The sequence below is a fragment of the Neodiprion virginianus genome, chromosome 6 (genome assembly GCF_021901495.1).
Source record: "Neodiprion virginianus isolate iyNeoVirg1 chromosome 6, iyNeoVirg1.1, whole genome shotgun sequence".
Lineage (NCBI taxonomy): Eukaryota > Metazoa > Arthropoda > Insecta > Hymenoptera > Diprionidae > Neodiprion > Neodiprion virginianus.
In genome coordinates this window covers 17570834-17596756 of record NC_060882.1, presented here as the reverse complement: position 1 = coordinate 17596756, position 25923 = coordinate 17570834, and the positions used below count along the sequence as shown (strand labels likewise).

The 25923-nt window shown below is 33.1% G+C and overlaps 6 protein-coding genes across 18 annotated transcripts in view; 2 read left to right on the top strand and 4 right to left on the bottom strand.

The window, feature by feature from the left end:
• Nucleotides 1-25923, bottom strand: part of LOC124307408 (fasciculation and elongation protein zeta-2-like) — a 396278-nt gene that overhangs the window by 289754 nt on the left and 80601 nt on the right. The window lies entirely within an intron of this gene.
• On the bottom strand, nt 540-10102 carry LOC124307318 (uncharacterized). 3 transcript variants are annotated; one of them, XM_046768848.1, is made up of 12 exons: nt 8131-8178; nt 7827-7888; nt 7343-7374; nt 7048-7136; nt 5866-6536; nt 5641-5754; nt 4801-5581; nt 4311-4737; nt 4023-4162; nt 3790-3941; nt 3176-3598; nt 540-2635 (listed from the first exon to the last, which is right to left on the bottom strand). In XM_046768848.1, exons 4-12 carry the CDS (start codon nt 7114-7116, stop codon nt 607-609), a joined length of 4806 nt encoding a protein of 1601 aa, XP_046624804.1. In that variant the 5' UTR covers nt 7117-7136; nt 7343-7374; nt 7827-7888; nt 8131-8178; the 3' UTR covers nt 540-606. The 3 variants fall into 3 exon arrangements, with proteins under 3 accessions (XP_046624804.1, XP_046624802.1, XP_046624803.1); XM_046768846.1 differs by having other exon boundaries at nt 5641-6536; XM_046768847.1 differs by lacking the exons at nt 7827-7888; nt 8131-8178 and adding an exon at nt 10013-10102 and having other exon boundaries at nt 5641-6536.
• Nucleotides 10287-14159, top strand: LOC124307378 (N-alpha-acetyltransferase 30). Its single transcript, XM_046769000.1, has 3 exons — nt 10287-10891; nt 11449-11627; nt 12574-14159. Exons 1-3 carry the CDS (start codon nt 10612-10614, stop codon nt 12889-12891), a joined length of 777 nt encoding a protein of 258 aa, XP_046624956.1. The 5' UTR covers nt 10287-10611; the 3' UTR covers nt 12892-14159.
• Nucleotides 12473-17538, bottom strand: LOC124307390 (phosphomevalonate kinase). Of its 5 annotated transcripts, none has more exons than XR_006908788.1 (6): nt 17186-17538; nt 16707-16912; nt 15675-15824; nt 15426-15561; nt 14858-14960; nt 12473-14270 (listed from the first exon to the last, which is right to left on the bottom strand). XR_006908788.1 is itself a non-coding variant. In XM_046769025.1 (5 exons), exons 1-4 carry the CDS (start codon nt 17323-17325, stop codon nt 15440-15442), a joined length of 618 nt encoding a protein of 205 aa, XP_046624981.1. In that variant the 5' UTR covers nt 17326-17537; the 3' UTR covers nt 12473-14270; nt 15426-15439. The 5 variants fall into 5 exon arrangements, 1 of the variants encoding a protein (XP_046624981.1); XR_006908785.1 differs by having other exon boundaries at nt 14481-14960; nt 17186-17537; XR_006908786.1 differs by having other exon boundaries at nt 14639-14960; nt 17186-17537.
• LOC124307373 (GPN-loop GTPase 2) lies at nt 18309-21808 on the top strand. Of its 2 annotated transcripts, none has more exons than XM_046768990.1 (7): nt 18309-18563; nt 18656-18754; nt 18818-19167; nt 19600-19805; nt 20040-20154; nt 20744-20939; nt 21082-21808. In XM_046768990.1, the coding sequence occupies exons 3-7, from the start codon at nt 19047-19049 to the stop codon at nt 21317-21319; spliced, it is 876 nt and encodes a 291-aa protein (XP_046624946.1). In that variant the 5' UTR covers nt 18309-18563; nt 18656-18754; nt 18818-19046; the 3' UTR covers nt 21320-21808. The 2 variants fall into 2 exon arrangements, with proteins under 2 accessions (XP_046624946.1, XP_046624948.1); XM_046768992.1 differs by having other exon boundaries at nt 18808-19167.
• Nucleotides 21231-24837, bottom strand: LOC124307365 (arginase, hepatic). 2 transcript variants are annotated; one of them, XM_046768978.1, is made up of 7 exons: nt 24699-24837; nt 23958-24030; nt 23645-23847; nt 23359-23522; nt 22689-22804; nt 22320-22442; nt 21231-22213 (listed from the first exon to the last, which is right to left on the bottom strand). In XM_046768978.1, exons 1-7 carry the CDS (start codon nt 24789-24791, stop codon nt 21978-21980), a joined length of 1008 nt encoding a protein of 335 aa, XP_046624934.1. In that variant the 5' UTR covers nt 24792-24837; the 3' UTR covers nt 21231-21977. The 2 variants fall into 2 exon arrangements, with proteins under 2 accessions (XP_046624934.1, XP_046624935.1); XM_046768979.1 differs by lacking the exon at nt 24699-24837 and adding an exon at nt 24553-24681.

The following is a 25923-nucleotide window of genomic DNA, read 5'->3' as shown; positions in this document are numbered from 1 at the left end:
TAAGCAAAAAATGATATCTACAATAATTATCATGAAGTCTGTATTTCGTAATCTATATGCTAGTTACAATATTTCTTATTTGCAGAGCATACTGAATGTGCAAAATGCATCGTTGTGTAAAAAAAAGCATTTTATTTATAATAAATGATAAGTCAGGAAATCTTAACATTGTGCATTTATACAAGTTTCATGTGAGTTACTTCTTCATGATCATGATAAGAACATTTCAAACTACTCTCTAAACAGATTACTAACTTACCATTTGCTTTTCGTAGCCGTTTTTTGGCGAAGCATTAAATATTGATTTTATTACAAAGACTGTTAATAAAAATGCAAATAAAAAATTCAATCAACTCCGTTAACATTCTTAGTCAGTTTGTACAGTTTAATTTGCATCGATCCTGCTTTTATATTCAGGATACAATAAACCTATTTTATAGATACTTATAACTTTGTGGCATTCAAATTTTTTAAACTATTATTCTTCTGAGTCGATAAATTGTTACGAATACAGTGTATAATTTTTATTATTGACATTGTTTCTTTATTTTTTTTTTTTTTGACAATATTTACAATTTGCCGTTTCTCATTCATTGTTGGGAAATTTCAGCTCTTCACTGATTCTATAATTGAATTGCATGATTTAAGAACAAGGTTTCTTTTAGTTATCATGCAATCACTGTAATTAAGATCCAGAATAGTTTTCAGATCAGAATATTCTGGACTACCCTCACTTTGAATATCATTTTTGGCCCGTATTACATTAAAAGAGTCTGTTATAATAATATTTTCACCTATATGTAAATTATCTACAGATTGGTTCTTCTGTATATGTGAAATACTAAAATGTATGATATTTAAAAGTTTAGTTTCCTCTGCAGACGTTGCGTGATCTTCATGATCAAATGGACTTTCAACCAACACTTTGAAATCTTTTGGACAGTTTATGAATGTCAAGCAATCTAAAAAAAAATCGACTATCTCCATTATCGAAAAAGTAGCATGTCTAGTTTTATTCATAATAATCTCATCTAAAATTTTATAATACAGAGTCTCACTAAATGGAGGTATGCTCTGAGCGGCAAAATTACTATCAAAGAAATTTACAAAGCTAGATCTGGCTAATTCCCTTATGTCTGATATTTCATCCTTCAACAAATTTAAATACAGCCTTAGGATTTTTAATTTATTGCTATTTTCAATTCTTGGAAAATGCAACAACAAACACGATGTACAATCAATTGCTATTTTACGGAGATTTTCATCACTGTCAACAGATTTGGCGAAGCAGTAAAGTTCCAAATCATTAATTGCGACACTGTCGAAGTCGAGTGTATTAATTAGAATATGACAAAATAATTCCAGCTTCCAATATTTTCTATCTTCTTTGATCTTCTGCTTTAATTGATGCACCTTTCTCTTGATTTCGTAATTATGTAATGAGAGCTGTGAAAAACATAGCACTGCTGATTTATCTCCAATTCCGACTGGGGTGGTAGAGAAAATTGCAGAATTTCTAATAGATTCGCTTAAGTAACGAATCATTGCATCTAACAGAGCCTCGTTACAATCAGGAAACACTTGCAGAATATTATTCAGAACGATATCTTGAACGGGTACGTCGTATTTCAAGTTGTCCAAAAGAGTCACGCTCTGATCAGTGCACTGAGATTTGAGAATTTTAACTAATTTTTCATGGTCGATGTTACGAGTACGATTCACATGTTGTACATAGAGTCGAGTTGATGTGGCAATAAATTCACTAAATCCTGGTTTATTGCTTTCTGATTTTAAAACAGGATCTACATCTTGTCCAATTTCATTGAATAAAAAAATGTCATCGTAACTTTCTAAATTTTCAAATGCCACTAAAGACATTGCTTCAACGACATAGCATAAGTTTATTTTCATTTTACCATAGTACAGATCATTCCAGGATTTCTTTATTGCAGAAATTCGTGACAAACTCTTTGCTGCATTTTTTGATACTGTATGTTCAGACAAAGTGTTTTGCGAATGTTGAATTGAGAGATAATCAGCTGGACAATTTATCTTAGATTGTAGAGAATGCTGCGGTCGATAATAAGTATCAGGCTTGTTAGTACTACAGTGTGGATTAACACTTTTGCTTTCCATCTGCAATTTGTCGCTCACGTATTTTATTGCATACATGTAGCCATGAAGATCATTTGGATGATGAATGTTTTGTACAACCTGTTTCAACTTAAGGCATTCCCAACTTATCTGAGGTAATGTAACTAGTGCGGCATAAGCTTTAGCTGCTAGGATTCTTACATTAGCAATCGGACTACGGAACAGTAATTTCAGATTCTGCTTCACACTAGAAATGTATGTTTTTGATGAATAATCTACCAAGTCAGATCCACCCACAGACATTCTAGACAAAAGAATTATGCTCGGTATAGTTGCTGAATGACTCTTCAATGTATTGTCCAAATTATTGTCCCAGGAAGCAGCATTTTTCAACTCCGATAGTACATGATTTGCCAACTCTGGATAGTGGGTGATAAAATGATCCACTGAGTAACCATTTCCAAAGTCTAACGTTTGACTCCCATTACACGGGCCAGATATCCTCGGAACTATTGCGCCAAATAATTGAAGACTGGCATTCCTGAATAGAAAAAATAGATTAAATACTTGTTGGAAATTCAGTAACGTGATTTTCATACTTGTAAATGACCTACATGTGTACTCCACAATACGTGTTTTATCTTCAGTAGGATGAAATCATTATGGAGGGACTCTAATAACATGTTTATTCTTCTAAGTAACTGAGTAAAATCGTATCAAGTTATTGTTCTAAATGTTATTCTGATCAAGGATAAGAATATTCAGATTTTTATATGAATAATTGTTAGAGTAGTGCTAGTTTTGAAACGATGCAAATCTTCTCCTAGACATTGCATGATCAGAATCTGAATATTTATCACTATAATCATTGGAGTATTTCCAACATTTGCTGGATTGGGATTGTCAATAGAATTTTTTTTTTTTGAGAAGTTGAAACGAAGCTTGGAATCTCCTCTTAAGGGATGAAAATTTGAGTCATAAAACATTACAGTGAAAATAAGTGACTGAAAATGTAAATACTGATCTGCTCTTTCCTGATGACCATACTCTACTTAATTTGTAATCGTAATAATTTGCTTACCGAACAGTCCATACTTGAGAATGAAGATTTTTGAAACATTCCATAGTGATTCTCTCCAAGTAGGGAACAATTTGAGCATGCAAATCGCTGTCGGAAACTAGTCTCTGAATGAAATGCAAGTGTTTTGCGCGTGGTAGGTCTTGATAAACCTCGTTTTTATCCTCCTTTGATGTAGTACAATTTGAGTTTCGTTGAAAATTTCCTGGAACCTCCTGTGTTCCCTCTAACAAATTTAGTAAACTTCTGATCGTAGTGTGTACCAATGGTTTGCCATGCCTATTATCATTTGCGACAATTCGATGAAACATTATCGCTAAACCGGCGCTCCGTCTTGTTAAATTTGGATTATTCTTATGACCAGATATTAAATTAGTCAGCCATTCTTCTGGTAGATTACTGTATCCTTTGACGTTCACTAATTTTCTACAAACAATATTACTTTTTCTAGATGTACTGTAGACGTAGACGTATAAAGTAAGATCGAATCATTTTAAACAAGTGTAGATTTCCACTTAAAGTTGGGGACAATTTACAGAACACTGTCCTGTGAGGCCTGTACTTACATAATAAAAATAACACAGTTTACATGAGAAAATATATTTTTATTGGCATACCTAGTTAAATGGCCGATTGCTACACCGGCAGCTTCGATGGCACCTTTATGACGACATTTCGTTAGTACGAAAGTAATCACACTTGCAGAACGTTCGACTGTCTTGTATGAGTACGTTAACATCCCGATTTCGGTAGCTAGTTCACACGATGCCTACAAATGAGTGTCAAAAATCAAACATACTTACATTCAAGAGTAAATAGGTAAAAACTAGACGCATAATGGTAGTACAACCTTCAGCGATATCCAAATGCAAGTAATAACCAATTGATGCGCTGGTGAAAGGATGGTATCATCATAGTCATCAGAAATTTCACTGTCTTTTACAGTTGTGTCAATTGCTAATCCCATTTCTGCGAAAGAAGACGAAAAATCTGCCAAATAAAGTTATCAATTAGTTGAGAATCATTATTTACAACAGTGCTAATTGCAAAGCAACAATCCGACATGTAATCATAATAGTTTTTTTAGATTAAGTCAGCAAACATTTCTGAACCTTCTCGTTTATGTATATACATTTACCATGGTTACTTGATTTTGAAGACAGTAACGATAGTAAAAAGTGCACAGCATCTTCCAAAAGTTCCAATAAGTTTTCCGCAAACTCTGGGGTCATCAACTCTGTTTCTAAGTCATTTTGGAAGCCAACATTCAATATCGCCGTTAAAGTACCATGAAAAGGTGAATTTTGCATTGCAGCTCTTAGAATATCTCGTTTTATGTCAGCCAGTTGCTTATGAGCTTCGTGTAAAAGATATTCTGTGTATTTCGTGTGCATTGTTAACGACTTGTAAAATTCACAACGTTCATGCGACATAGATTCTAATTTTATCGCAGTTATTTCATGAAATGGAAGCCACTTTGAAAGTATTTTAATAAGCATTGATCCACTTTCAGTTTCATAGAACTTAGACGAGTTACACTTCATTATTGCTGTATCAAATATTATCTGTAAAAATATTGAGTTTTAGTACCTGAAGTCACGATTTTTTATGAAGTCAAAGGATACCACCTTTAACTCAGAATCATTTAAAGAACTCTTTTGGAAATGTTCTAAAATAATTTTGGCAGAAATTTCTTTAACATCAGTTGCAGGGTCCAATATCAGTTTAAGCAGCCACAACAGACTCATTTTATTTGTAAAGGTCCATTCGCCGAACTTTTCCAATTGTTGTTTCATTTTGAACCCATTTCTCAGCTCATCTCTATGTCGAGGATCGTTGCTCAATTCATTGCTTATTTCTCTCTCGTTCATATAAAATAAAATTGTTTCGTATAACTTTATTCCCAACACTTTCCGTTGATAACACGAACCGATCTCAAAACAATCCAGAAAAAATCGGTGTAACCAATAAAAAATAGAAAATACTTCAACATTGTAATGTTGCTGAGTAGTACAAGATTTCAATAAGTTGAACAAAAAAATTTTAAAATATTTGATGATACCACGTCTCAAAAACGTTGAATTAGAATTGGCGTTATAGAACAAGAAATGCTTTATGACGAAGAAATGATTTTCCACATTCTCATTTTTAAAACAAATGAGCTTTTGGCAGTGTATTGCAAAGCTGTTCAATCTCAAGTATTCATCGCAATGATCGATTAAAGTGTGTACAGTTCCAGCTTCTTGTAGTTTACGTGTTTGAGAAAAAATTCTTTCCAGATGTGAGCGAAAGAGAATATTATGCGCGTTTTTGCTCAGATCCCACAGAAATGATAAGAGCGTAGGGTTCTTTTTAACTGTAGGCTCAAGCCATTGAGTACAAAGCCAATGAAGAGCTTGATCATTTTTTCTGAAAATTAGTTTCATATCAGTTACCAAAATTGAATAATGATTATTGACGAAACTTACTGTGACCCAGATTCCCATTGACGAACCATATGGCTGATGGGATATCCAAAAGCGTTTTTCCATTGCGTTTCACCAAGTTTAGTTGAGATTATGTTATACAGTCTAGTACCAGAACTGCGCAAATAATTTTTTGTCAAGCATGTAAACGTACATAAGATAAAATCTCCTTGGACCATTACGTTAACATTGTCCCATACATCGAATACCTCAGATAAAATGACATACTTAGTCTCATTTAGCCAAGATATATTATCAAGGCAATCTTTAAATAGAAACTGCAGGAATCCTTCGTACTTTTGGTTCATTATTCTTAAATATTGATTGAAGATTGAGGTAGAATTTTGTTTGCTGACTTCTTTTATCGAGTTATTCCAATTGGAGAAGATGATGATTTCTAATTTTTTCTCAAAGATAAAATCATTCTTCTCCCAAAAATCAGTCTTTGATGCTCTCTGAAGCCATGCGTATAATACCTTGTAAGCAAGGTATGTATATTTTGTATATCGTGTACAATTTTTATATAACACTTCGAATGGTAATTTACATATCTCTCCAGCGTAAATCGACTTCCGATTGACTTGCAAGTATCCATGGGTAATTAGCAATTTGAACAAATCTATGTCTTGAATGTCATAATCTGTATTGAAGGAATGTAAGGGATTCTTGTCCAACTGCAAATAACTTTGCAAAACCCTTTTGAATTCATCAATATCATATTGCTCATAAAGCAGCACTAAAAACGCGTGAGGGATAAGTAAAATTTGCTCTTTGCCGTAGTCCCGATTATTTGCCAAAATTTCCAATAATTCCATTAAAACTGGCTGCCACATGGCTTGTTTATCTGGTACCCTTTCTTTCAGCTTACAAATTGGAGTTGTTCCACAAGTTATCAATTTCTGTAAGAAAAAAATATCCGTGGGAAAGATGTCAAAATCTTTACATCAAATGAGGAAATTTCGTGTCCATAAATTTGCTTACAAATTTATTTTTAACCCCGGTACATTTTATTTCTGGATACACGAAAGCTAATCTATTTTCATCACTAATTAGTACATGTAAGTATAATACAGCCAATAATGACACATCAAATGTATTATGTTTCGAAATAACTATTAACTTACAATTATCATTATGCTGTCACAAAAAAAAGAAAAGAAAATAAAAACATGAAATTAGTAGTGAAATGAACAAGCACTAATTCAATTTTTAACTTGAAACATTTATTTCAAAATCAACAATGAATTATGTTGCTTGCCATTCATCCGTCAATGTACCTAACTCTTCATGATATGAAAATGATAAACGATGCATTTATGTGATTTTTACATCAGAAAAAAAATTAGAAAAACGAATGATGTAATATAAATTCAATCCCACAGTTCATGATAGTATCGAACAAATACTAACTCTAAAAATTTGTAGACTTCCATCTTTTTTGCTTTCTTTCAATTCCATCAAAACTTTTTCCATATCCATGCCAAATTATACCACTGAATCTGAAATCAATATATCATTAAATGCTTGACTCGTTACTGCCATTATGTTGTGTAAAAAAATGACTTTAAAATCTTTTCTGGACACAAATCACATTACAGCATTAACACACAAAAACATAAGTGATTTAAACGTTTATAATTCTGATGCATGACGCGACCGAAAATATAATAAATAAATATATATAATAATATTTTCGCAGACTTACTTGGATACCCCTTTTGAGCTGAATTCGGAATCCTGCAAAAAAGGGAAGTAGCTTGTAAGTATTTCATCCCTCAACAAACTGGTTTGCAGTATGGCTACTCTGTACAAGCTGTAATTAACTGTACCTGTTAGAACTATACTTTAATTAGTTGTACCACCATCATTGTATGGAAAATAAAACAAGAAAAAATAAGATGTTAACCGATAATTTGCCTTAATGTAAGAGAATAAAATACTTGAAATAAATATATTTGAGTAAGCATAATTATAATCATCGCAAAATATGCTTGAAAAAAAAAATAAGTCCAATACTTGAATACGGATTAAATTCTCCACAACAGTTAGAGTTCATTTTGAAACCAACTTTTTATTAACACTGTTAAATAGCATCGACTATATACAATACTTTGAATCGATATTAGTGTACGTTAACAACTAAGTAAAATTATTTAGCTTTCTCTGAATCCGGCGTTGTAGGGACGTACCCCTCATTTTCGATCTGCTCCTTGAATTTAAGGTAATTTCGTTTACGATCAAAATGTTTCACCTGAAATCAATAAAAAAATTAGTAGTATAACTAAGCCATATACAGTATACACCTAATAGTTTATATTAATTAGATATAACTTTGCATTCCAATTAGAATCAGATCACCTCAGATGTTAACTGATATTTTAAAGAAAATTAGGATCAAACGACGCAAGGTGACAAACACAGACCATACACTTGGCCTTTAATTCAAATTCATAGAAATGATTCGAAACGAATATTCAAGTTTTAATAACACACCCATTGAGCAGGGCAGAATTTCTCGTATTGTTCTCGGAATTTTTTGCATTCTGAGTCAGATTTCGAGTTATCTAGACACTGCCAGTACTCGTCCCGATATCCCCAACAAGTCAGGCGGTCCTCTTTGTTTGGAAAAGACATTCTGAAATGTAACACGGTATTAATATCATGTAAACTCAAGAAACCAGCTTACAGTATGCAACCAGCATGGATAAAGATGATTAGTGTTATATGATTACGTACTAACGGAAATTACAGTCCTCACGCTCTGGGCTAGGCTAAGAAAATTTTCATTATTTCAAGTAGCGAATACCTACTTTCTAATTGATAAATACAGTTTTAGAAAGGGTTTTATAGTATGTATAAACCAATTTTGGCATGTATTTGAAAAGTTGCAAACTAAACCAACTGTGACATATAATATAGATTTTAGGATATTAAACGATGTTAAGTAATGATAATTTTGTAAATTAAATATGTCTATTTCACATTTGCAAATATAATTACTTACCTATGCTATGAAAAAATACAAAAACTATTTCACAACCACTTGAATTCTAAGTGAATCTGAATGAAAAACACATAATTGAAATAAATGTGATATTAGATAGGAAACAAAATTGGAAATTACTAGTGGTATTGGTAAAAATTTACACAATATTGAACAACTTTCTTTCTTCTGCGTTTATTAGACTAGTTCAGACGAACAGTAAGTCTAGACTAACTTTAAAACTTTATTTATATATTTGGAAGGTTGTATGAAAAGCATACAACATGTTTGATACAAAATCAACTCATGTTGTACGAATTTGAACGAATGAAAAGCTCTTCCGACGCCTACACAACCTCGAGCTATTATTAGTCCAGAAAATTTTCAATCTATCAACGAAACAGCCTGCCTGCGATGTATGAATGAGTAAAAAAAGCTACTCCCATACACAGTGTGTATTCTGTAACTTTGTTCGTCACACTCCGAAATGACAAACTGAAATTTGAGGCTGCTAAACAAAATACATACTCAAGCCAGGCCTTGATATTAGCCGAATATTGAATTATTTTGGTTATTGATAAAAATATCTTAATGACTCCGAAGGGACAGTAATATTAGATGACTTGGAGGAGAAAAAAAAATGTTACGTAGCAAGATAATTTTTCTAATGCTGTTATTTCAGATTTTTCAACAACCACTACTTATTGTTGAAAGTTTAAAAAATTATACAAACCAATAACTAAAACAGTATTACATAGGTATGTACAATCTTGAGGTAAATGTGGTAACTTATAATAATATTTTGCTAAAAATTATACTGCAACAGTAACAAGTAATGCAAATATTGTTTAAATGCATCATTTTGTGACAGATGTTCGGATGTGAAACATGGAATTCATCTGAACATTAAAAGCCGGTTACCCAGAGACTATATTTACCGATTTCGAAAATAGAACGGTATTTGAAGAGGAGTTTAAAAAAAATTTCGGTTACGCAAGACAAGCGAAATTCGCCGTGAATTGAGCTGAATTGTTGATATTCGTGATAGGTTAGGAAATTTTTCCATTTTGCGTTACTGGTGTCAGCATTTAAAACGTGTGAATACCAAATATGTGAAATACTACAGACCGATATTCTTTGAATACAGTAAGAGTTTACCATGACAGGCCAAAATAAAGAGATATCGATGAAACGAGCGACAAAAATTTGTTGACATTTATTTAGGTTATGTATACAAGGCCATCACAGTTCGATGCCAAGAATAATTCGGTCAGAGCAGTACTGACATCTGAATTTAAGCTATTGTTAAAACATCATTCGTAACGATAATTTATTATTTTTACTGTCTTATTGTTCACAGTGTAAATGAAGATATTTCAAAATTTCACTTACCTATGCGTATTATATCTCGCAGGCTTTGTGTACAGACGACAAGAGTATTCGTCCAAAAGAGTGGGATTATTGTTTGTGAATGTAAATGGGATAACAATAGAGTGAAAAAATCCAGAAATTTTGTGAAAAATTTGAAATCAGAATATATTATTTAAAAATTTTTTTTTCACTTTCTAATAGTAGAAATAGCAGAAAAAAAATCACATTTCTCCCCCTCCTTGCTCTTCGACCCTGAGCACGATTGGTGTTGCAGAAAATCCAATATGGTGTCCGTCGTTTAGTGATGTATGTCGGATGTCCGTATTTTGTTAAAAAATTCATATAAACGAGGTTTATTACTATCAGTAATTATGAAAATTCGACTGAAACCGCCGTGTTGTAAATATAATTAACTATGGCCATTAGTATACTTGACTGAAGAGTGTTAAAAACGTGTGTCAAAGAGGCGGTAGCTAGGTCATCGTGTATATCAGATTGGAAAGAGAAGAAAAGAGAAATAGAAAAATATTTTATGTAAAATTAAAAAAAAAAAAATTTATAAATAACAAGGTAAACCAAAAAGGACAAAATTACAGAAACCACAAACGTTTTGAAGTAACATGCATAAATCTGCGAGCATAGAAAATAACATGGAAATAACTCATCATGAAATGCAGATGGGCCATGTCAAAATAAAAAAAGATAATGTGACAATAGATACTGTATCGCAAGACGTTGAGTCTCGTCTTACATTGAAAACAGACAATCTTAACGAGGAACGACAAGCAAATGGCTTGCATCAAGTAAACGGAGTTTTAGACTCGCCAAAAAAATCCTCAGAACTATCGAGCATCGTGTCAGTACCCCAGGGTGTTGCGTCTAGTCATAAAAGTCAACGTGGTAAGTTTCTACACGCTGCAGTTGAACATTCTTAATACCTTTTTCACATACAAGCAATAATGTGTCACAAGCCTTTGCCAGGTTAGATAATTCCTTACTTTTTATTAATTATAACAATTCTACATGAATCACCAAAATAAGTTTTCTGTCGGATATTCGAGTTCTATCAGGTTTGTAGCATAGAATCGGAGTCAAGCTATTTAAGTTGGTTTAAGCGTGGTGTCACGGAACTGATAGCGTTTTTACGACAATCTATCTCATTCGTTTGTTTAACATCGATTCGATTTGAAATGTTTTGTGATGCGATTGTTTTGATGTGCTGACCAGAACGCACTTTTCGGCAATAGTATAATCATTTTATGAGAAATTCCAAATGTATTCAAAATTTTACGCATGAATGAAATGGATTCTTGTAAAAATTCATACTCAAAACACCTTAATTCTGTTGTATATCATGTTGGATTACTTTTACAACTAGTATTTTCTAATCTTTAACCGGAACGAACATTTCATCATTGCACTGTATTTGATTGTCATTCTTCAAAAACTTGTTACAGACAATGTGGAGGAAACAGCGTCCGTGGAAAGTAAAAACAGCGATATTATGTATGTTAGTTACACGAGTGAACTGCAAATGCCAGATATTATGAAATTAATTCAGAAAGACCTGAGCGAACCTTATTCAATATATACCTATAGGTATTTTATACATAATTGGCCCAAACTGTGCTTTCTGGTACGTATTCATAGTGATGATGAATCAAGATCACGACAACGAATCCTCACCAATACTATTATTTGAGGAAAATAGATGATGTATACATATAAAATCTTAAGTTATCTCATTCTCAGTCATACTTTCAGTTTGTAATTAAGAGACATGTATGTACCTCTCTAAAGTAATAAACTTCCACCGGGCATATATACCTTACCATTTAAAATAATATTATTTGAAAGGTGGATACATAAAAAATTATACAAATTGTACACATGCAAATACTTTAAACTGAAGTTATGTCTATTTCGATTATTATTTTCAGAAACTGTGCTTTAAAATGGGGGTAAATACCTTTATTGAGACAGATTTTTTTTTCGTACGTAATTTTAATGACTATTTAAATTCTCGAAATATAGTTCAAACTATTCAGACCGATACATAAAAATTGAAAAATCCATTAAACGTGTAAAAATCATGACCAATTTGTGTTTGCGCAGGATCAATTATTAGTAAGACAAAAAAATATATTTCAGAGGTATATGTGCTCAAACTAGTTTGAAATATTTGGCTTTCCTAATCTGAAAATGAGATCAATATTTGCGACAAGGTTGAAGTTAGTAACATAAATGTAACAAAACATTGAATGAAAAATCAGCATTTGCCATTACAGAATGACATGGAGGGAATTGTGTGTGCAAAATATGAGTATGTTTCGCTTAATTATGGCTTACCAAATATGAGACAATCCTGAAGTTTCGAGATACCAAATTTTCTTACCAATCGCGTTGTTACATGAAAATTACGAACTTCAATCTCATTGTTTGTTAACTTTAAAAGCAAAGTAGAATAATCAATGCAGGAGATTTAATTTGAAATTTATTATAACATTACATTTTACTATCTACAAACGTTGAATAATTTTCATCGGTGACATAATGGTTCCGTGTTTTCTTTCTTTTCAAAGGCTATGCACGAAGAGGAGTGTGTTGGAGCAATTGTTTGCAAGCTTGATGTCCACAGAAAAGTGATAAAGCGCGGATACATTGCAATGCTTGCGGTAGATGTGAAATACCGTAAGCGTAAAATTGGTTCCAATCTCGTGAGACGAGCGATTCAAGCAATGGTAGCTGATGACGCTGACGAAGTAGTTTTAGAAACGGAAATAACCAATCGACCAGCGCTTCGATTGTACGAAAATTTAGGTTTCGTTCGAGACAAACGATTATTTCGATATTATTTAAACGGTGTAGATGCCTTGCGATTAAAGCTTTGGCTGAGATGAAATTCAACCGCTACTTTATGCCTATAGGAACTCAAAATAACTGCATAATTGAATCGAGCACACTTTGCATGATTCAAATTGACGCTAAACGTCAACACCAGACAGGTTGACAATTTCGTGTTGTATTATTTCTTGTTGAACAACCATCATATTGTAAAATTTAATTACTTGAATTTCGTAATGCATGTCTACACTATAACAGATAATAAAAATTCACTATAATCATTACACAATCTCAAAGATTGGGCAATGAATTGGAAAAATTGAATTAAATAACCAATAGGCAAAAACCTCTCTGATGTTAACGTTGTATCATAATATTACAGATTGAAAGTTACAGTCTGACTTGACAAAAGATAAAAAACATGTCTATAAAATAAGACTGTGACAGTTGTATTGAAACTAATCTATTGTATTTATATTTTCTTGCGTCAAGATATAATTGTTGGAATTAAGCATGCAACCAAATATCTGTTGTCAGTTGGAACTCGGAAGTGAAGAAATAAAGGAATAGGAGAAATTTTTAAAGTTAATAATCACACGGTTAAAAACGAAGGTCCGATATTTATATATTATATGATAAAATATAAAAATGACCGTTTATGGAATGAAAATTTCAAAGTTAAGTGCGCATTAATTCTGCGAACAGACTGCACAGATTGCTGTTTATCAATGATACACACAGTTGTATGAAAAATTTCACAAAAACATTGTAATGTAACTATTTAAACAGAGACAGAAGGAGAAATGAAAGGGAAGACATGAAAAAATGTAAAAAATGTTAATAAAAATGCGTAAATGTTTTTACATACGTATACGCTTGCTTTATAATCTGCCAAGGTATTAAATACAATTATCTGTTGTTTGTCTGGCATCAACAACCAATTTCAAATATAATTGCTCAGTGGTTTCATTCTGTTTGTCTTCAGATATCAAATGTAAGACCGTGACTATTATTTGTAAAATAGAAATTTCATTTTTAACCTTCCGTACAGTCAAGTGTATAACTTTTCATGAGTCACAAGTGGTAAGTTGCTCCTCTAATAATTTCCTTAATCATAGATCGTGAATTACATACAACTCTATGACAGATAATTTATTGATAACGTATTAATACATAACATAGTCTTCTAGGTTCCATGCATAGTCCCATGATTTGGGTGTGTTCAATTAAATTGCGCGTGTTCTATCACACGTCAATAAGGAGGTTACTTAGCAACAATTAGCATAGATTTTCACTTGATTTCAATGATTTCACAATAAAAAGTTGGGCCATTGAAAAATTGCAAATAGCACCGTGCTATGAACTTCGTTTCTAATGTTCCGAAATAATAACGTCACCAAGAAGTATAACAGTTGCACAGCAGGGTTGATAGAATCTAAAAATCAAATAACTAAGTATCAAATTATATTTATGACTACACATTGTATATACTAAAAGAAGATGCATTGCCAATTCCAATGGATGAATCAATCGCGCGACTTTTTCATTTTTTTATACAGTTCTTTGATACTATATAATTTTTGAATCAAATATAAATTGTAAAAACGTGGTGAATATGATTAATAGAATTGATTTTTGTGCTTACAGATGCAACACTTCTAAATATTGAACCCAAAAACTCATTCAGAAACCACAAGAGCAAAGAGGAACCAGTATCAAACGTAAAGGGGCATCTCCCAGTGGACAGCCAAAGTAATGAGCAGTGCTTCTGGGCAATACTATTTAGGAATCAAATAATTCTACTTAATCATCAGTCTCCGGTGAGTGGTGGATGTACTTTTTCAATGAAATTTTTTTTAGTTGTAGAAGTTCATCTTACTGATTCCGCAACAGACTATCTGCCTTTCAATTGTCCATTTTGAAATTAAACCACAATTTATATACCAATGTAAAAATAAATATTTTTACAGAATTAATATATATACACTTATTATGACATATTTCACTTTAAAATTTGCAGACTTATGATCAGACGTCTGTTCTGGCAAGACAGGTTAATGACTGCAGTTTTTGTTTTCCTAGTCCTTTTAAGCCAGCTTCTTGATTGTATTTCGACATTTCATCACTACAAATTGAAAATCTTTTTTGTTACTCAATATATTTATCACTATTGAGAGTAAATTGTTTATTTGATATCGTCATAGAAATACACTAGCAGAGTTGTTAGCAATTAGTAAAACTAGAAAAGATTTGTTGAAAAATCTGTAGTGTGTAATAGAATGGCTTGTTTTATGGACATTGCTTTGTGTTAGATTCTATTTGCTTGATAATTTGCAAAGGATTTATCACTTCTCTACAATGCTGATCGCAAAATATAGAAAACTGTTGCACAAGCATTCACGAATTTTATTTGGGATACAGTTTTTTCTGTCAATCATGTATATCCAGAGTTTCTAAAATTGCTTGTCAAACGTCAATCTTAGGTCTGGTCAACTTGGAAAAGTCGGGAATTTTGATGATGAAAGATTGTACGAAATGTAACTCAAAAATGCATTAAAGCGTATTATATATAAAAATCTGTACTACCTACATTGTAAAACTAGATCAATTTATCAGACTGATGATAGTGTCCAAAATATCATCAATATTGTCATCATTGTTGTAAACTTTCAAGTCCCACTTATTGATGTTGTCTAAATCACATTCAGACTCTGCATCGTCTATACCTACAAAAAGTAGAGTTCACCAAATTATATGCAATTTACTGAGACAGTATATGCCCATCACGCAAAAGTTAATGCAAATTGATAACGAGAAATTTATTATCATATTCACTGACCTGGTGTGAAGATCCATCCTCGTTTTGTCCTGATTTCATCATCAGCAATAATTCTTACAGTTTTACAAGCGCTGCCAAAATTTTCAACGAACCATTGAATATCAGTTTTCCGTCTTATGTCACTGACTATCCATATGGGTATATTACGAGCTGAAAAAAAAAATATATCACTACATGAAACAACATCAATTATAAAATAATACATCGTGTTATAAATGCGGAAACTAGGTGATTTCCATGGAGTATTGCCGTAAACACAGCATGAGCCAAGGCGACGTTCTAATAACACGAGTCTAACATAGCCTACTCGCGCATACATACTATTTCGTGCAACACCTATGAAGGAAAGTGTGATTTCAGAATCAGTTGAATGTAATAAGATAATTTAAAAGATATAGAAAGTTCAGCCATGCTCTGTCACATCACTGATTGTGCAAAAAGTTACCTGAAAAAAACTGTAATGCTGAAAATCATCTGAAGGTTTTCTTTCTCACACTGATTGGAAAAAAGGCATTTTACATACACTTTATAGTTTTAAAAAATCGAAGTATCAAAGGAGTTGCAACAAGATTTTGATACGCATTTTTCGTACACGAAATACCTGTTTCTATGGCAGTAAAGTGGGTCAGCAAATGCGCATGTGCAAAGTACAGAAAAGACCAATTTTGACTCCTCGCAGTTTTCTCAGGAGTTAAAGGCAGTCGTTTTTCTACTGCACATATGCGCTCTTGCAAACAAATCTGACATTATGCGATCCTGACCTCAATGTTGTGCTTCGTGAAAAACCGTGTAACATATTCTTGTTACACAAAAACTTGTGTGTAATAAGGAGGCAATTATCATTTCACCTCGCATATTTTCAATACTCGTCTTTGGCTCGAATGAGTACTCACCTACAACTCATAATGGAAACTTGCGCTTGGCCCGAAAAGATCGAATTTACCTCCGTGTTACACAATAATTTATTTTTGTTTTACAAACAGCAAAATTATAGAATATGTGATTTGTGAAAGAATGGTAAGGTGATATTACCATTATACATATCGATAGCAGCACGACAAAAGTAGCCAATATCTTTGTTCCTCATATTTTCACCCCATGCAATCATCTGTCCCCTGTATTTCTCTTTGTATTCTCCATCTCCAAGTAATTCTTTGAAATCTAGGTTCAAACTTTTGGCCCAATGAATTTTTATAGGTCCAGAAATCTTTATCGTCACGCACGGCAAATGGTTTAATCTGTGGAGTAGAGTAAATTGCAATTTTTTTTTTCAAAAGAAATACGAGAACGTAAGTAAAATTAGAATGTGTAAAAATGATCAAAGAAAATGAATAATAACCTGGTACGGATGCACAATTTATAGGTGAATAGAAATTAATACGTACGGTCTGTGTTGATGTTTATGGTTTTACGCTATAACCTGACAATTGTTAAATTTGACATCACGTCGAGTCACGCATGTGCGTACGTGAATCCTGTTATATCACGTTATATTGATAGACGTATATTACCTTTGCTGTAAAATGTCAGTAATGTAATCCTTGCCGGACTTTCTTTTTCCACTGAACAGTAAAATACGACGAGGTTTCACTGAAAGACATATTGAATCTCCGCTAGCATCTGCGCAGTCACGACTATCTGCAGCTGCCATTTGTAATTGGTATAGAGCTTATAGCAGATTTTCAATCATCGCAATCAGGTTGTCAGTATTTTAGTCTCAGTGTGACGTCGACGGTAGTTCGCAATAGACGGGACCAACTTGTTTTTTTAAACGTCCCAATACGAGAAAGAGCGATAAGGATGACTGACGATATACATTTAAAGACTGCTAACTTTATGAACTTTGCTTCGCAGGTATGGGCAAGCTAATGCGAGCTGAAAGCCGGCGAGGGGTTGCAGTATTTTGCTATACCGACTCGATTTAAAATTATGATTCCATAGGATGGGTCGATAGTGCAGGGGGACGATTATGTAATTTCACTTAACTAAACTTTGCAAACTAATCAGAATGCTTGAATGGTGGAAAATGTGAAAAGTGAAATTACAGAATCGAACCCGAGGCTGAACATCTTTAGATATCTTCAGTCTCATAGTCTACGGCGATAATGCGAACAAAAGGATGAGTGGAATTTCTATCGAAATTGTCCCTCATGGGTTCTACCTAGTGCTACCCTGCCTGTATTTGTGATTGTAATTCAGTGGATTGTAGCGTATTGGGCTTATTGATTGGCTTAATGTAACAGGGTATGGACACTTAGACCTCCCCTCCACTCCTTATTCAAGCGCAGTGGACCAGGGCCATACCACAACAATAAGATGTAAAATTCCCATATATCAAGTTTAAGTGGTATCACTGACATATCGAGGCGTCCTCTGGAGATTTGATAATTGGCTTGTATGAAGTTAATGTTAATGATAAACTGTTTGAAGGAGGTTTGATTATTGTTTGTAAGTATCAACTTAGGTCGTCGTAATCAACATGTACCAACTATTGTGGGAAAAAATATGAAATTCCTATAATTTTGTTAGTGAAAACTGTTATTATGTTGGCTATAGCCCAGTCCACACCGACGAATAATTTGCCTCAAAAACTGTTGAGTGTCCATACCCTGTAATGTAAAGCAGGCCAAAGCAGGCTACGTTCAATCGAAGGTTCTTACTCAGATGAGTACTGTGAACTCAACGAGGAATTTTGTTAATTTGGCTATGGTACGAATAGACTTATCTCCGATCAGAATGTGTCAATAACATGTCTCTAGTTGATACCGAAGTTAACCTAGAAGCCGGAGCGGCTGCGGCGAGTCCGAATTTAACGTATGCGAGCGAAGACAAATCTACGGGGGTTGTGATCAATGGGGTACACACCGATATCGTAATAAAAAACTACAGGTAGAGAATTTGCCAGAGATGGTGGACAGTAACGTTCAAGTGTATTTTAACCCCAAAACAATATAAATTGTTTAAAAAAAAAAAAATTTCAGGAATCGTATGTTCTTGATTCTTACTCAGTTTGAAAAATTTGGTTCCATACTGACTGTGACCAAAGAAGAAGCTGCCAAGAGCGATGTTTACACAATAAAGTATGTATTTAAGTCACTGCTAGTGATTAGTATTACTGGATATACAGAGAAAGTTTTTTGCAGAACCTTATTGGGCAAGGATGATGATCAAATACACGCAGCAGCTCGGTACATTGCTGAGCAAATAGCTACAGAAAAGCCATTGCTAATATCAATTTGTTTAAAGGATTATGGAGTACAAACTGTGAAACATATAGTGGCTGCTATCAAGAAAATATAGTCTTTGATAGTCTTTGTGATTCTTCTTGTAAATTGAAGAATCTTCATTCATCGATTGCTCATTTATAACACAATGACCTCGATATTTGGACAATTAGTAATTGGCCCACCTGGTAGTGGGAAAACTACTTTCTGCGATGCAATGTCAAAGTTTTTGACGAAACTGGGTAGAACAGTTGCTGTTATTAACATTGGTGAGCGTTGGGTTACATTATTGACTAGTCATTCCAGAAGCTCCAAGCACATCCTTAAATCCTTGAAATTGCCACAGAATTGTTTATCTATTCTACCTGTGTTTCATAAATTATGCTCATTCTCTTTAATTCTTACATTGGATAAAATTTCAAAGAAGTTTAAATCAGAGTATGAGATTATATCAGTTTTTAATATTTTGGTTCTTTTTCATTGTTATACGAACAGAAATAATTTTTTATTATAATGAACAAATGAGCACTTCATTATCACAAGCAGTTCAAAAAAAGTTTTGATATTGTTGTTTACTGGTACAATCTTTAAAAAAATGTGTGCATTCCTACCAGTTATTCAAATCGCTAAGAGAATACAATATTCAAAAATTTAAACATTGCATAGTTATATTATTTTTTGTTCTTTGTGACTGCACTTAGATCCAGCGAATGAAAACATGAAGTATGTCCCATTGGTAGACATTTCGGAGCTGATTAAACACGACGAAGTAATGACTACTTACAGACTAGGACCAAATGGTGCCTTGATTTACTGCATGGAGTTTTTAGAAGCGAATGTGAATTGGTTGATTGAAAAAATTCTCAATCTCAAAGGTTACTACTTGATCATCGATTGCCCTGGCCAAGTGCGTTGATGTTAAACGTTTTTTAAATGAAGTTCTACTTCTCAAAATTATAGCATAATGTCAATCTTTCATTTTCTAAATACTCATTGTTTTTCACGAGAAAGCAATATTTATGTCTTTATGTGTCTTATTTGTGAAATGGGATATTTAAAGAAATTATGTACATATTAATTTATTTTGACACGTAATATCTGTACAATATATTCAATGTAAGATAATAATTCGAAATTTAAGGTAGAGCTGTATACCCATCACAAATCAATTAGTCGCATAGCAGAGAGATTGGAACAAAATCTTGTTAGACTGTGTTGCGTACAGCTAATTGATTCACATCATTGTAGTGATCCAGGTGAGTATTTTTTATTACTCAGGTCACTCGCAAAGTTTTGCAATTTGTGCACGTCGTGGTCTTGGTGATAGCATGCCCTGGTACAGAGAGAAAATATGCAAAAATTTTTACATGGAAAAGTAACAAAAGAGTACGTTTGTCTCAGGTGATTGACAGGCTTCAAAATCTGAATCATAGTTCTCGCCTTGAAACTTAGCTCCTACATTGTGAGCACACTCCAGAACATAGAGCAAAGGAGCCTATTTACTCAGGCTTGACTAACTCTTCTGGATCACCCTCCTAATAGTCGTAACCCAGGTCCTTGTGGCTGCCCTATTCCCAGAATTCGACAGCTAGAAGGAATGCATTTTCCCAGTAATACTGAGCTTTTTGCCGAGCGTGAGAGAATATCTACCGATATTCCGAAAGAAAAGTGGATGGGCTGGTTTAGTTACTGGATACGGCGAATGGAGAAATGTATGCAGTGTCGGGCAAATTACTTCGAAAAACTGTTAATAGTACATTCATTTTGCAAAACTTTTCGACTGACTTACTTATCAATACAGGATTATTTAGTCAAAGATTTATAATTGTTTTGTTGTTATTACAGGAAAATATTTGTCATCCTTAATGCTCTGTACCAGCACAATGCTACATCTAGGATTACCCCACATTAATGTTTTGACGAAGATAGATGAAATGAAGAAATTCAGCGATCGCTTGACATTTAATTTTGAATTTTATACGGAAGTTCTTGATTTACAATATCTTCTGGAAAAGCTCAATGAAGATCCCTTCACTTCAAAGTAATTATTCATTTGTGATTACATGGTGATGGGTGTTCAGATCATTTTATTTATGTAAACATACCTAAAAATGTAGACTTTATCTTTATCGTAGATGCAAGTATTTAAAAGATCTGTCGTTAATACTATAATTAATTTGCAGGTATAAAAAATTGAATGCCGCATTGGTTTCACTGGTTGAAGATTACAGCTTAGTGAGTTTTATACCATTAGATATCTCCAATCAGTCTCTTCTATTGCAAGTAAAGAATGCTGTAGATAAAGCAAACGGTTACATTTTTGGTGGCAATGAACCAAAAGACGTTCAAACATTACTCGCATGTGCTGTTGGTGCCATTAGTGAAACTGAAAAAATGTCTACGATTGATAATTATCTATAAGATTGGTCTCCCGAACGTATTAACTTACAACCAATTAGAATATATTTTGGTATAACAAACTAGTAATCAGATATTCTACTGGAATGGCTTTTAAGATATACGAATTTTAGATATAAACGATAATAAAATTCATTTAAGTAAATTCTCATGTGTTATTTGCTTATGAAATAGTATCAAATGTACAATAAAATTGAAGATGTATCATTCACTTTTTTATATTTGAATGTATGGAATAGTTAATAAAACCTGTGAAAGGAATCACCTGAAGAAATGTTTTAATTTATTTTCCGATTCTGCAGTTTCGTATATAATAAGACTTATCAACCTACTAGAGAATGAACGTTTAAAAGTTAGTGCTTGCGTGCATTCGTAAAAACTTGAAAAGGTATGGACTAAATGTTGATGAGCCATTAATTAATACATACCAGCTGGAAAATGGAAATATCTTTTAACACATTGATCTTGAATCAACAAAGGGCTGTCATTACACAAATCATTGAAATGCTCAACGTTCAGGTTTACTACCAATCAGTTATTTACAACAACGTTGAAGCGTTTATGATACTGTGAGAACAACTTTGTTCACCTGATAATCTGACATATTTATTTGACAAAGTAGTATTATTGATGACATAGTTATGAACGACATACTGATTGATTACTTGAACGTTTGCAATGGTATGTCATCAATTCCTTTAGGAACTTTGAGTCCACGCCTGTTATATCCAAAGGCTGCTTGAATAATTTGAATTGCAGCTTCGACTGTTTTTTTAACGTCACGTTCGGTACCAATGTGTGGATTGACTTCCACTAAATCTACAGCATTTAGTCGACCTGTATTGTAGATTTCCTCCATCAAGTGAATCCCTTCTCTCAAAGTAAGACCCCCTCGAACTGTAAAGAAAATAATCGCAAACTAACATGTACCATTTATCAATACTCACAAAATTCATGGTTTCATCAAACACTCATTTTGTTCATATAATATGTCTTTTACTACCTGGAGTTCCAGTGCTTGGAGCTTCCAAAGGATCGAGTGAGTCAATATCAAAGCTGACATGTAAAGATTTGTTATTTTCTGGATCTACTTTAGATAATGCCATATGTACAACGTCATGTATACCTGAAAATATCAGACAAGTTACTTTACAAAATAGGGATGATTTTACCCACTGAAAATGAAAAATGATTTAGCCATCTCAAAGAACATTTCTCATTTCAGATAAGTCAAACACTTTGAATTTCAGCTTGATTGGGATGTAGTATGAATATAAATAATACAATAAATTTTAGAAATTCTTGAATTTTTATTGTTATCTGTAAAAATGAATAAAAGCAAGTTTGAAAATACTAAGGTAGAGAGTATTACCATATCGTTCAACATCTCTGATTCCATAAGCATTGATCCCAAATTTTTCGATTACTAGTCTTTCGTAGCGATCCACAGACCTCAAACCAATATATCCGACACTTCTTATGGATAACCTGAAATTATTCAAACTTGTAAACCTATGACTTTCAGGCAGGAAAGTTGTTCAGATGGACTTTGATTTATATCTATGAATTAGGTTTACATATCGCCATTCCTAAATTACATGAAGCTTTATCTTTCATTTAGCTAAACATGGTGCTGACAATATTCAGTGATCTGATTTCTGTTAAATGAAATCAATCTTATTTTTGCATTTAATTAAAGAAAATTTTAAATCCATGTTACTTCAAAATTCGGTTTCAATCCATTGCCTATACCGTGATTGTTTGTTGACAGAGACCCTTCCAAGCCACAGAGTCACCACCTATGCCAATAAATATACAATTTTTATCCGAGCCGAATGTAATAGACATATGCTGCCAACTAAATGTTGTGTACGTGTTGCCAAAGGCAGCGACCTCGTGTGCTGGAAGGGTCTATTTCAACAGACATTCACTGTATATTACGGTCTTCATCTCAAACATTCATCATATCACCACATCGTTTCTTGGGTCATAACTATTGGTCAAGTCTTGTACCAAGTACAACGAAGAAGATTCATGCTTACACAGGTTTTTGCCAATCCATACCAGGTAAATATGGCCAATAATCGGATAACTCTTTAGTCAGCAACGCTACTGGCATACCATGCACATTGCCACTTTCGCTAGTTGCATTTGTATTGAGATCTGCATGTGCATCTATCCATAAAACAGCCACGTCTTTTTTGACCTGTAGAACAAATTTTATATTTCAAATATTTGTTGCATAGCAGGAACGTTTGTTAGTGGTAACGAGATTCAAAATTTGAGTATCAGCCCAATCATTAATTATAGTGTACATTAAGTACGTACTTTAACATGTGCATCTATACTCCCTACGCCAAGACTATGGTCACCACCAAGAGTTAATACTTGTCTGCCATCATTTAAAATCTGTTCCACCTTTTCTGATAGGCACTTAGTACAACCCGCGAAATGGCCTAAGTGAGTCATGTTCTTTACTGCCACATCCTCAACTTCATAAGATAGGTCACCATAATCTTTGATGTCAATCCCTACATTGTTAAGTATAATGCAATTAACATATTTTACAATATCTGACTGCAGGTCGCAGAGTAACAATAGTTGTCCAAATAATTTTAATGTGGATAAAATCTTTACTTACCTAAAACTTCTAATTCCTTAACTAGCCCTGCAGCTCTGATCACATGTGGGCCTTTTGCAACTCCAACTTTTTCCTGAGCAGACACATGCAGTTATATAACTAACAGTTTGAATTTACGATAATAATTTAATGGATACATACTAATTTTATATTATACTGAAATTCAGATTTCAAAATAAGCATAAGATGAGTAATCGAATATTGATAGGGATCTATCATTTCCAAATTTCTTTACAAGAATATCATTTCGAATGAGCATGAGTTGACTCCCCGGACATATATTTATTAAGATGATAAAAATTGACAATGAATAATTGATTCTTGCTTACAAAGAAATAATAAGTTTTGTAATATTTTAGATACTATCATTGTGTGGCGTAATTGTTGTAGATTTACAACCTCACACTCTTGTTTGTAGTTAATTCTCTGAAATCACTTTGGGAATAGATGAACAAATATAAAAAATGAATCAAGAAAGAAATGACGTTAGCACGGCACTTGAAAATAAAAAAAAAAAATACGAACTATCTAGGTGTCCAAAAATGTATATTTGGCTCGTGATTAAAACATCAAATCGTTTTTCTGAGGAACTTACTGATGATGTTTCTACTATTACATACTCCATAAATGGTCATAGACTGACATTGACATAGTCAGTAAACTTGGAAAAAATAGCGTTATTGTAAATGTGTTATTAGTATAACACATAGTTTATTTAAAGAAAGTGTTTTTGAAACGCACTTGCCCTGCCTCAAAAGGTACACCCACTATGCCGACTTTTCCATAGTATCGTTTCACAACTTGTCTTGTAATATGTTTAGCGTGCAAAAACATCTTGCTGTATGAAGATGCTTGGTTGGTACTCAGCCTGATATCTTGTCTGAAATTAATAAGTATATAAAGTTTGACGGCCTACGACCTTGAATTGCTGATATGATAATTGGGTTGTCCTTCTATGATTTTGCAATATACCCATTATAATGTATTACCTATTGAACTTGAAAACTAATTAACATGTTGCGGGTAATACTAGTAGAAAAAAAGTATAATTGAGAAGACACGATGGAATGGCGGATAAAGAATATATAACAAGTAACTGATACATTTTAAAACACATATAGAGCATGTTACATATAAAACATACAACTAGCAAAGCAAAGACTTCACCATAAAAATAGTAGATATCTTGACCATAGGAATCATTTTTTGCAGATAATGTTCTTTACATGATGTATCTCGCACATTGATATAAAATTCTATTTTTAGCATATCGTGGACGTTTAATATTGCAAAATGTCTTGTCAGAATAAGGATATAATACTCAATGATAGTCACTCTATATTCATACACTGTGAGTAAACATAAACTGTACAGAGTAGAATACTGAGTGCAAATGTTCACTCTAATTTGTCATTGCATCTACATAGAAATTCTAAACGTAAAAAATTTATTTTCAAAGAAAATTATCTATCTGGAACTTATTAGCAATTGCGCATAGATTAAAAAATTTATAATTATATGTTATAAAATTTGTAATTCGTGATTGATCATGCTTACAGTTCGCTGCTGCATCGTCATTATAATGATATCACCTAACCAGTAACGACGATAAAACCCATTGAAAGCAATCCCACTTCTGGCAGATCCATAAGTCGGAGCTTCTTCCACTTTTGTTGATATTGCTGTAAATAGCGAGCATAAATGCTAAACATGATAATCACCATGACTGTGAAGTGACACCTTGATTTACATCAACGAAAGACAAAAGGTTTTCTCTTCCAATTTATGTTTACTGTGATATTTGATACTGTAATTAACATTATTTCAGTTTTATTCTACATATACTACTAGAGATTTCGTAAACTATCAGGTTTGAAGTGATGTACAGCTTGACCAACTAGTATCATCCAATCCCATTCTTTAGAACTCGTGTAACGCCCGTGGTGATTCATTATCATGCCAAACT

What these genes read in the sequence shown, in the direction of transcription:
- LOC124307318 (XM_046768847.1), bottom strand. Translation starts at nt 7,116, where the DNA reads ATGGATATGGAAAAAGTTTTGATGGAATTGAAAGAAAGCAAAAAAGAT. An exon ending in TTCAAAATCAAGTAACCATG is followed by an intron (nt 4,163 to 4,310) that starts GTAAATGTATAT and finishes TTTATTTGGCAG; the next exon opens with ATTTTTCGTCTTCTTTCGCA. An exon ending in GCATTTGGATATCGCTGAAG is followed by an intron (nt 3,942 to 4,022) that starts GTTGTACTACCA and finishes ACTCATTTGTAG; the next exon opens with GCATCGTGTGAACTAGCTAC.
- LOC124307378 (XM_046769000.1), top strand. Translation starts at nt 10,612, where the DNA reads ATGCATAAATCTGCGAGCATAGAAAATAACATGGAAATAACTCATCAT. An exon ending in TAGTCATAAAAGTCAACGTG is followed by an intron (nt 10,892 to 11,448) that starts GTAAGTTTCTAC and finishes AACTTGTTACAG; the next exon opens with ACAATGTGGAGGAAACAGCG. An exon ending in GGCCCAAACTGTGCTTTCTG is followed by an intron (nt 11,628 to 12,573) that starts GTACGTATTCAT and finishes TTCTTTTCAAAG; the next exon opens with GCTATGCACGAAGAGGAGTG.
- LOC124307390 (XM_046769025.1), bottom strand. Translation starts at nt 17,325, where the DNA reads ATGGCAGCTGCAGATAGTCGTGACTGCGCAGATGCTAGCGGAGATTCA. An exon ending in TGCTATCGATATGTATAATG is followed by an intron (nt 15,825 to 16,706) that starts GTAATATCACCT and finishes TTTTTTTTTCAG; the next exon opens with CTCGTAATATACCCATATGG. An exon ending in AGGATGGATCTTCACACCAG is followed by an intron (nt 15,562 to 15,674) that starts GTCAGTGAATAT and finishes TACTTTTTGTAG; the next exon opens with GTATAGACGATGCAGAGTCT.
- LOC124307373 (XM_046768990.1), top strand. Translation starts at nt 19,047, where the DNA reads ATGACCTCGATATTTGGACAATTAGTAATTGGCCCACCTGGTAGTGGG. An exon ending in AGTTGCTGTTATTAACATTG is followed by an intron (nt 19,168 to 19,599) that starts GTGAGCGTTGGG and finishes GACTGCACTTAG; the next exon opens with ATCCAGCGAATGAAAACATG. An exon ending in GAAGATCCCTTCACTTCAAA is followed by an intron (nt 20,940 to 21,081) that starts GTAATTATTCAT and finishes ATTAATTTGCAG; the next exon opens with GTATAAAAAATTGAATGCCG.
- LOC124307365 (XM_046768978.1), bottom strand. Translation starts at nt 24,791, where the DNA reads ATGTTTTTGCACGCTAAACATATTACAAGACAAGTTGTGAAACGATAC. An exon ending in ATGGATTGGCAAAAACCTGT is followed by an intron (nt 22,805 to 23,358) that starts GTAAGCATGAAT and finishes GAATAATTTCAG; the next exon opens with GTTATCCATAAGAAGTGTCG. An exon ending in TCCAAGCACTGGAACTCCAG is followed by an intron (nt 22,214 to 22,319) that starts GTAGTAAAAGAC and finishes TTTTCTTTACAG; the next exon opens with TTCGAGGGGGTCTTACTTTG.